General features: G+C 37.5%; 1 protein-coding gene across 2 annotated transcripts; it reads right to left on the bottom strand.

Annotated features, from left to right (window-relative positions):
- Positions 1-8142: 8142 nt before the first annotated feature.
- LOC129947154 (sialin-like) lies at positions 8143-10405 on the bottom strand. Of its 2 annotated transcripts, none has more exons than XM_056057601.1 (2): positions 10114-10405; positions 8143-10058 (listed from the first exon to the last, which is right to left on the bottom strand). In XM_056057601.1, the coding sequence occupies exons 1-2, from the start codon at positions 10169-10171 to the stop codon at positions 8551-8553; spliced, it is 1566 nt and encodes a 521-aa protein (XP_055913576.1). In that variant the 5' UTR covers positions 10172-10405; the 3' UTR covers positions 8143-8550. The 2 variants fall into 2 exon arrangements, with proteins under 2 accessions (XP_055913576.1, XP_055913577.1); XM_056057602.1 differs by having other exon boundaries at positions 8143-10055; positions 10114-10404.
- Positions 10406-11012: the final 607 nt, after the last annotated feature.

Genomic DNA, 11012 nt, shown 5'->3' with positions numbered 1-11012 from the left:
GAAGCCGCCTCTGATGTGCTGGGTTTTAAACAGCCACCAACAAGGAACCCCTGGTTTGATGAGGAATGTCGGCAGCCAAACAACAGGCACGCAAAGCGGCGCTGCATAAAAGGACGACAGCTGCTCGTGAGCTCTATGAGCAGAAGAGGCGAGAGGAACGCCGACTTCTCAGAAGGAAAAAGAGAGGGCATGAGAAGCGTGCGTTCGAAGATGTTGAGAGGTATAAAAGAAAGAATGAGGTTCGAAAGTTTTATGAACAGGTGAAAAGAAATTCCCAGGTACATAAACCTAGACCCGAAGGCTGCAAAGACGAAAATGGAAACATCATAGTGGAACCGCAGTCAATGCTGAGGATATGGAAAGATCACTTATGCAGACTGTATAACGGCGACGAAGAACTGAATTCCGCTGTCAAGCAGGATGATCCATTCAATATATAGACGACGAAAGCCAACAATCCCGTCCTCCCGACTAAGACGAAGTAAAGACTGCCATATCTAAGTTGAAGTCTAATAAAGCCGCTGGAGCGGATGGCTTGAATGATGAGCTCTTTAAAGCAGCTGGAGATAAGTTGGTTAGGAGCATGCACCAACTTATCTGTTAGATATGGTCGAAAGAAAGCATGCCCGATGAATGGAACCTCAGTATTGTTTGCACGATCCTGAAAAAAGGAGACCCTCTAAACTGCACCAACTATAGAGGATTTAGTCTACTTAACATCGCCTATAAAATCTTCTCTGCCGTAATATGTGAACGTCTAAAGCCCATCGTCGACAACCTGATAGGTCCTTATCAGTGTGGTTTTAGACCAGGAAAGTCCACAGTTGATCAAATATTCACATTACGGCAGATCCTGGAAAAAAGTCAAGAACACCAAATCGATACCCACCATCTTTTCATCGATTTCAAGGCCGCATATGACAGCATCTACAGGAACGAGCTGTATAGAGCCATGTCTAGTTTTGGCATCCACGCCAAACTCGTCCGTTTGTGCAGGATGACCATGGAGAATTCAAGCTGTTCCATGAAGGTCGGAAACAACTTAACAGAACCTTTTGATGTCAAAAAAGGTTTCAGACAAGGTGATGCACTGTCATGCGATTTTTTTAACATCGTGCTTGAAAGAATAGTGCAGAGCTCACACGTCAACACTATCTTTCAAAAGTCTGTCCAGTGTGATGTCTTGTGAGTATTGAGGCAGAGGAGGCAAAAATGGGTTTAACGGTTAATGAGGCAAAACAAAATACATGCTGTCGTCTAGAAAGGACATACAACACCGACGTTTTGGTCAAAACGTCACAATCGACAGACATAACTTTGAGGTAGTCAAGGACTACGTCTACCTAGGCTCCGCTGTAAACGCGGAAAACAACACCAGCGCTGAGATCAAACGCAGAATAACTCTTGCTAACCGCTGTTTCTTTGGACTAAGAAAGCAATTGAGTGGTAAAGTCCTCTCTCAAGTTACCAAAGAGTTGCTATATAAGACCCTTACCATCCCCGTCCTGCTTTACGGTGCAGAAGCATGGACCATGACAAAAGAGGATGAAAGCACCTTGGGTCGCTTCGAGAGAAAAGTTCTTCGTGTGATCTACGGTCCCGTATGCATCGAAGGGGAGTGGAGGAGAAGATGGAATGACGAACTGTACGGGCTGTACAGCGACGTAGACAGAGCCAGAAGAGTAAAAGTTCAACGACTAAGATGGCTGGGTCACGTAGAGCGCATGGAAACCAATGCTCCGGCCAGGAAAGTCTTCGAATCCGCACCCACAGGACAGCGCGGTAGAGGAAGACCGCGGATCAGGTGGCGCGCACAAGTGGAAGGTGACCTTACCCAACTTGGAGCGTGAAACTGGAGACATCTAGCTAGGGACCGAGCTAGATGGAGAAGTTTGTTGGATGAGGCCCTAGTTCACACATGATTGTAGCGCCACCTTAAGTAAGTAAGTAAGTAAGTAACTGTTGATATCATTTAGTTTTTAATGAAAATGAACTAACTGGGCTTATTTTGCAAGAGAAAACAATAGAACAATAGAATAGGTTTATCTCAGTTTGGATTAAATAAATCTTTTTAGTGTTTCCACCGCACAAGAAGATTTAAACATTTTTTCGATTTGTGAAGCGCAAGTGAGATAGTTTGATTCGTGTTAAACAATGAAGAACTGATTAGTGCAGTACCATATAAAAATATGCTACCTAATCCATGGCCATTTCTTTTGTAATTTGATTAAAACAAAACTATATTTTTTGTACACAAACGTGCAAATAAACAGACCATAATGCATTATTTGTTAAACCAAACACTCCACACAGGTTTTTCTTCTCAAATTTTGACTCGACTCCAAGGGAATCTAGTCAAATCAAGCTCATTTCAACTTGAATCAGGTATAAAAAGAATTAAGGCGACCTTCAAGCTCGCTTCAACACCAGATGTTAATGTAGTTATCTACGAACAAACCCACTCCTTGGTGCAATTGTTAAATTAACTTTTTTTTATGGAATCTTAGTTTCCAGATGTTTTCTTACCATTTCTTTTTGAAATTAGTTTTTTTTCTAATTAATTTTAACATTTGATTTTCACAAAACTCTTCTATTTGTGTGTGTTTTTTGTAATTATTATTCTGACAGATCTTCTTTCACTTGTACCAATTTTTAAATACAAAAATCTGGCTACTTCGGATCGTTTTGTTGGCAATTTCTCACTGTACTATATGTCGAATACCAAAAAAACGCACTTATTATATATTTATTATTTATTATGCAAAATATAATTGGGTCACTGAGGCGTATGTGTAATATTGTAACTTTTTAATGCAGCGAGAGTTCGTTATTTGACGTGATTTTTCATTAGTTTAAAAATTTTATTATTTTATTAAAATATTGAAAAACAATTTGTTTAATATTTCGTTTGGTTACCGAAGGCAAATATCATGAAATGTTAGTTTATTGCCGTTTTCGCCCTCACCCTTAATTTTTAAATCATCATAAAATTTGATTCATCTTACTTTGTATCTTAAAAGCAAAATATGTTTGAGTTTTGCAACTTAAAATACCGAAAAATATTAAACTACGAATTTAACGAGTTATGAAATTTAAGTTAATTTTCTAAGAAGCAGAAATCATTTTTCTAGGAGTTTGAATGTTTGATAATAGATTTCCATATTATCTTCTCATATAAAATATGATAATTTTTCTCGTTTTCTAATTACAACTTAAAGCCACTGTCATATCACAACCAACACAAAAGACTTCGTTTGCAGTCAACTGCATTCTTTGAACGCAAAACTAGACCAAGATAGCTAATTTATTTTTCAAGTGTCAATAATTTCAAACTTGAAACTTTACTTGACTGTCTTTTACTTGCAAAAAGTAACACAACGTTAAACATATTGGAATGAAAAAGTCTTTTTCCTTTTTCAATATAACAAAGAATTATTTAACATAAAACTATAAATAAAATTGTGCAGTTAACTAAAAAATTACAGATTTATAAAGTTTAGTTTTTATGTAAATACAAAAAATATTATTATCAGACATTTTGACACTTTTAAGTACACTTGACTTAATAGTAAGGGACATTTTTCTTGATTAGCTTTCCAATCAGCTTTCCAATAAAGTTGTCTCAATTGGAAGTCAGTTTATTAGTAGTTGGCCAATCATCTAAATCAAATCTAAGTTAACAATAGCAAGACCTTGACAATTTGCGCCTTGCAGTAAAATATTTTTCACGAAATTCAAAGTATTTCCATCACTTTACCGTCACGTAATCGCAAATTTAAGGTCTGACTGCAAGAGTTTTTATATTAAATCTACTTTCTACAAATGTTAAAACTTGAGAAACTTATAAAGTTGGGAATGGGAAACAAAGAAACATTTCAGAAATATTTTTTTTTGTTTCTGAACCGTTTTTTACTTTGAAAATGTTTCTTTGGTCTGGTCTAGACCCACCTTAAGAAAATACTTTGTTTTGATTTATACCTTATCGAGCACTAAGTTTTAAAAAAAGGCATGTTGGATAGAAAAAACACTATTTTTTCATTTTGATGAAATGATTATAAATTATATAACTCCATTCGTAAAAGCAAAAGCTCTAAAATTGAATGAATAACTCCCTTAAAGTATACAAAAAAAAAGTATTACAAATTACCAAAACTATGCTCTTATAGCTCAACGATAAAAGGAGATAGAACCACTCAACCTCGGCGACGCAGATCAACAATTCCGCCTACCCGACGTTGACGAAGTGAAGATAGCAGGCGATGACTTGGTAGGGAGCATGAACCAACACATCTGCAAAATATTGTCGGAAGAAAGCATGCCCGATGAGGGGAACCTCAGCATAGTGTGCCCAATACATAAAGAAGGAGACCATCTAAACTGCGCAAACTACAAAGGCATCAGTCTCCTTAACATTGCATATAAGATCCTTACTGCCGTATTATGTGAACGTATGAAGCCGTTCGTCAACAACCTGATACGTCCTTATCAGTCTGGCTTCAGACCAGAAAAGTCCACTATCGACCCAGGAGCTTCAAATCGATACCCACCATCTCTTTATCGATTTTAAAGCCGCGTATGACAGCATCTATAGGGAAGAGCTCTGCAGAGCAATGTCTAGTTTTGGCATCCCTGTCAAACTTATCCGTTTGTGCATAATGCTCTATGAAGGTCGGAAAAGATCTTACCGATGCATTTGATATCAAAAAAGGTTTTAGATAATGCGATGCACTGTCATGCGACTTCTTCAACATCGTTCTGGAAAGAATTGTGCAAAACTCAACCGTCAACACTTGAGGCACAATCTTCCAAAGGTCCATCCAATTACTCGGATATGCAGATGATATTGACATAATTGGAAACATCAAAGCGTGATGTCAGTGGAGCGTTTTTGAGCATTGAAACGGAAGCGAAGAACATGGGTTTAGTGGTCAATTAGGGCAAGACCAAGTATATGCTGTCATCAAAAAAGGACACTGAACGACAACGTCTTGGACAAAACGCCACCATGGACAGCTATAACTTTAAAGTAGTTAAGGACTTTGTCTACCTAGGCACCGCTATTAATACAGACAACGACATCAAACGAAGAATAACTCTTGCAAATCGCTGCTTCTTTGGACTTAGAAGGCAATTGAGAAGTACAGTCCTCTCTCGAACATGTAAAATCACCACCTATAAGACACTCATCATCCCGGTTCTCATATATGGCACTGAGGCCTGGACCCTGTAAAAGAAACATGAGAGCGTCTTAGGATGCTTCGAGAGAAAAATTCTTCGGGTGATTTTTGGTCCCGTACGCATAGATGGAGAATGGAGGCTGTACAGCGACACTGACCAGGTTAGCAGAATTAAAGTCCAACGGCTTAGATGGCTAGGTCATGTAGAGCGGATGGACATCAACGCTCCAGCCCGGAAGGTCTTCGAATCCAATCCCGAGGGACGACGCAGTAGAGGAAGACCGCGACTCAGGTGGCGCACTCAGGTGGGAGAGGACCTCAACCAATTTGGCGTGCGAAACTGGAGACAGCTAGCTAGGGACCGAGCTGGCTGGAGATGCATGTTGGTTGAGGCCCAGGTCCGCCCGGACTGTAGCGCCACCTTAAGTAAGTAAGTAAGAATTCAAGGATTGCCGAAAATGTTCTATCTTCCAATAAATAATTGTCTGTTTACACGTTTGGAAAACTTTAGAAAGCATTTTAATTGGTAGACTCATTGGAAGATCATTTTTTCTACAGATGAAAGAAAATATGAGAATTAATTTAAAAATGAAAAAAACATAAAATATGAACAAAGTAAAAGAATAATGAAGCAAGCAACGACTATCTTGTAAAATTTGTTTATGCTTTGTTTATTTATGTTTTTTCCTTTTCAACCTTTTTTTTTATAACTTCTTTTTCGTTAAAAAGGCTTTATATTTCCTTCGATTTTCGTGGTTTTCAAATTCTTTTTAAATCCTCTAAGTGTTCGTTGTTGATTCCTGCTCAAAAACTTTCTGACAATTAAAAATTAGATGATGTTGTTTGAAAAGAACATCTTCCAATATCCAAATAGTGGATAATAGTCTTATTATTTGTAAATATAAACATTGTAAGAATTCGGCCAATTTTTGTAAAGAAAATTTTGTAGACGTTTGACAACCAGTTTTGTTCTGTCACTTTTGACGGATAAAATTGTATGTTTACATGGTTGAAATGTTTTGCGAAAATTCTACCACTTTAGTTTTCATTCCATACCTGACTTAAACTAACTTGGGGTCTCCATTGAACATTTCTGATGACAGAACTATCTGCCTGTCATTAGATAATCCGATAGACTCCAACAATCCAAAAAATCCTGTCCAGTATCCGGTCATCGCAGTTTAGATTTTTCGAGCGGATCAAAATCCTGTCATTAAATTTGACGTTTGTGTGTAGTGGTGAGCGTCCACTTTCCACAGTCTTTTTGAAATTTAAATTTCATTCCGTTAATTGTCGTCGACAACAACAGATTAACCGTTTCTAATGTCAAATGTGACATTTAAGGTTGCTCATGGCAAGACAAAATATGCTCAGTAAAAAAAAAAACAATGGATTGCGGATGAGATTGCGGAAGAGAAGCTGGATTAGATTTAACTCTTGTGGAGCCTCAGGGTAAGCCTCCTTCATTTCTTTGGACCCCCTCTACGACTCGAAATACCCTCTAGAACGGATGGCATTCAGTCGCTTTCGTATTTTTAAGCCGTAGTTGGTGGTTATTGTTAGCTAAAGATTTTTTCAGATCTGCTAACAAATTCTCAATTAGTTTAAGATCAGGGAGACTGAAATCTTCAGGGTAATACAGAGATTTGATGAAACCGAAGTCAAGAAGGTACATTATTTTGTTTTAAATGCTATCTCAGAGTACGGAGGCATGTTCAAACAACATAAGGGACTTAAAAGTAAGGCAAGTTTCTAGTATCGGATTGGCCAGCTGCCAAATGTCAAAAAGACCGCTAATCATGTTTTACGAAAAACATGCATTGGCAACACCAAAGTTGTATATATTCAAATTCAGATGTCGCATCATAAATTTAAAAGACCAACATTCCCGCCGAAAGAGAGCAGCTGCACATTTAGTCTGATGAAACAAATTCCGAGAAAATCTAAATACTTTATCTGTAGACATCGAAAGAACCAGACGAATTTTTGAGTGCTTTGCTGTTTTACTAGATTTAATTTTGCAACAATATATAAGAGTCAATAAAATATAAAAGTTTAAGTACTACAAAAAGTCTAGTTTGTTTTTTTATAACACCATGATTTTTCAATTAACTGAAAGCTGAATTTTATTTCTCTGTGATTTATTTATTTTCTGCAAAATTCCATTTTAAAAAGTAATACGAAGTATTTCTTTAAAATACAAAATACAAGCCGAGGCGGACTTCTAGCTTGCCTGAGAAGTAGACAATTATGTTGTTGTTAGTTTTTGGATTGTCAACTGACTGAAGTAATGGGCAGGTTCAGGCGACATAAAGGACTTGAAAGAATGGCATGTTTCTAGCATCTGATTGGCCAGCTGCCAAAAAATTGCCTTCCAACTAAGGCAACTTCATTGGAAACTTGACTGGAAAATAAGTTTCTCGTCAAATTGGAAAAGAAATAACTAATATTTCTTTACAATACGAAATGCGAATTGGGATGGACTTGTTGTTTGTCTGAGGAGTGTTTTGTAGACAACGAAGTTTTTGGTAGTTTTCGTACGGTAAGCTAAAGGTAAAAGTTAGTGGAAGTGAGTTTGAAGATTATGACAGTTGAAAAACTAACTAGTTACCTTGGTCAAAATATACGTTCAAATGGAGTCCCTTATGTTGTCTGAAGCTGCCAATTGACTCTTTAAAAGTAACACGATATGTTTCCTTGGGTATGATTATCATGATTTCGCAAGATCGGTACAACACATAACCAAGAAAGGAAGTTAAAATCTTTTCCTCGAGGACGTCTAAAATGTCTTTCAAAGTCAGATCCAAAATGATTTAGTTTTGTTTCATCATTACAAAAGAAGTGTCAAAAAATCCTTTGAAATTCCCTATAATTTTGAAATTTGAAAAGTTGTATGCAAAACCTTGTCTTAAGCACCTCTAAAAATTTGTACAACTTTGCATCTAAAGAACAAAACACAGAAAAATATATTTTAAAATAATATTTTATTAGCCATATTTAATTGTTGTGTATAAAATAATTATTATTATCATTCAAACCTACGTGTAATTTATTTTGTTTTCAATTAATTTGTACATTTTATGCAGGTACTAATACGCATGGTTTAAAAATTACTCTTTTAAAAATGTATAAACATACAAAAGTATTTTAATATTAAACTGTTTTTTGTTTGTGTATATTTTTGGCATTTACAATCGACACTGAATTAAAGTAAAAGTATAAAAAGGTACTAATAAACAAAAATTAATCTTTTTAAGTAACAAAAACATACAGAAAAGAATGTAAAGCCTTCATTGGTACAAATATGATACAAAGTTAAGTAAATAAATCACAATACTCTTCATGTCAAAATAACGGTAGAGGGTATTTTTGTTCATGTCGATGCCAAAAACTTCTCAGTTTCTGCCCTTTCCTTCGATTTCTTAGAATTAATCGACCAACTTTGCTCCTCGGTACTCGCGAACACAAAATAAAATGCATTCCCAATAAAACTCACCACCGCAGCTAAATAAAACACATATCTCCATTGGGCCAGTGTATTATTTCCATTGATAACCAAACCCGTGATGTAGGGCCCCAAAAATCCCGACATGCTGCCCGCCGTATTTGTTATTCCATACACAGTGCCAGCGTATTTCGGGCTCAAGGCTATATGGTTCATTTGGAAACCAGCATAAGTAGCTCCATTGAATGCACCTAACACAGCCAACATGAACATCACCCAAGTGCCACTGCAACCCACATATGCCACCCCAATCAAACCAATCGATGGGATTATCGATCCCACTGAATTCCACAGACGATAGGAATTCAGCAGGCTAATGTACTTCCTGTTGAGCAGCCAATCTGCAAAGCTGCAACACAAAATTCCCATTATCCATGCCGTGAAATAGGGAAGAGCACTCAACGCCGAATTGGATTGAATGTCAAAATGAAGAATCTGATCCATGTAAGTGGGAAGTTCAGTGATGAGAGTCAGAAAAGTCCACATCCAGCCAAATTGAGTTACCATTATGGCCCACAGAGGTGGGGAGGTCAGTAGAGCAAGCCAAGGAATGTTTCTCGCATCAGCATCATCATCGTCATCTTCAATTTTTTTCACAGACCTTAAAGCTCGCTCGATGTGATTGCGCTCCTTCTCCGAAATCCTGTTGCTCCTGGCTGGGCTATCTGCAACCAGCCACATCCAGAAAGCAAACCAAATCATTCCGAGTATTCCGAATATGTAAAAGGCCAACGGCCATCCTCCCTGAAACTCCAACGAGCACAACCAACCGGCTAAAGGGAGTGAAATTACAGTTCCTATATTACACCCACAATAGACCACCGCCGAAAAGGTGCTCCTTTCGAATGGTGGAACCCAATTGGCCACCATGACGTGTATTGCTGGATAAGTCACCCCCTCGGCCAAACCCTCAATCGCTCGTAGAGCCACCAAGGCTGGGAGGTTCCAGCGAGCAGCAAGTGGTGTTAATAGAGTTAGAACGGCAGTTATAAACACTCCAAGTCCATAGACTAGTTTGCCTCCATAGAGCTCGGCCAACCGTCCTCCCGGGATCTGTGTCAACATATAGCCATAGTAAAACGACCCCAATACAAGGCCCTGTGTTGCTTCATCCCATTCGAACTCGCCTTGCAGCTGGCGGGGCTTTGTTGTTTGGTTTGACGACAACGAGGGACTTATTGGACAAGACTGGTCGTCTTCTGTCAAATTGACGTGAGGAATTGCCGTCTGATTGACCATCGTAACGATGGCTACCGACAAGTTCACCCTCATCGAGTACACAACGGCGAACCCAAGGAATCCCATAAAACCGAATACATGACGGGCTTTTGGAAATGTCCCATCTTCTTCTTCTTCTCCCTCCTTCACCTCGTCTGCTTGCAATAAAGAACCATAGTTAGTAAAGTATTTGATTTTGAATTTAACTAAAACCTTCTTGATGTTTATATTGATGTTTTTCCAAAACTCTAACTGTAGTTGATGAAGCCATACTTTGGTGTTTTATGTATGGCAGAACAATAAAACAAACAAAAATAAACCCACAAATTTATATTTTTAATTAAGAATCCACATTAAAATTCTATTTGGAATTTCACAACTTTACACGCACTCGCATAGGTTCATTCATAGACTGTCTGAGACTGAGGCGAGCGCGAACGGAAATAGTTTCTTCCGTGAGATTCTAAACAACACTGAAGATGAAGAACTCGAACTAGAACTACTAATGTCGATGTTTCATGTTTGATGTTATTGTGTTAAGTATAGGAATATAGGATAGGTAGGAATAGGAACCTCTATAAGTTGAATGTTGAATACTTGCTGAAAGCTGAAAACTATGAGCAGAGCGGCCGCCGCGTAGAGCGTCTCATCATCGTTATGGTCATATATGAAAGAACTATATTTATATTTATAAACATTTTAAAGGGTGTATTTTGTTGATTGGACATTTTAAAGCAAAGAGAATTTATCGGAATATCAAATGGATACAAAATATTAATTCTATGTTTTTTTCTTAGTGAGTTGGATATAAAAAACACGAATTATTGTTTTGATGAAACGTTTATTAATCATGTCAGCTTAGAAATTAGTTCATCAAAATAAGGATAACAACTTAACTTTTTTTTTTAATCCAAGATCGTAGATAGATACAACATTTTAACTTAAAGTTCTTTTTAGCAAGTTGGAAAGAAAACAACACTACTTGTCATTTTAATGAAAAGTTTATGAATCATTCATTTTTATAAGGATAAGTGACAACTGTCTTGGACATAAGTTTAAAAAAAAAGAGGCTGGGATGCGGCCCCCACTGATAACTTCCCATCCCGTCTGTC

This window comes from Eupeodes corollae, chromosome 2 (genome assembly GCF_945859685.1).
Source record: "Eupeodes corollae chromosome 2, idEupCoro1.1, whole genome shotgun sequence".
Classification (NCBI taxonomy): Eukaryota; Metazoa; Arthropoda; class Insecta; order Diptera; family Syrphidae; genus Eupeodes; species Eupeodes corollae.
This window is presented reverse-complemented; position numbering and strand designations above follow the sequence as displayed.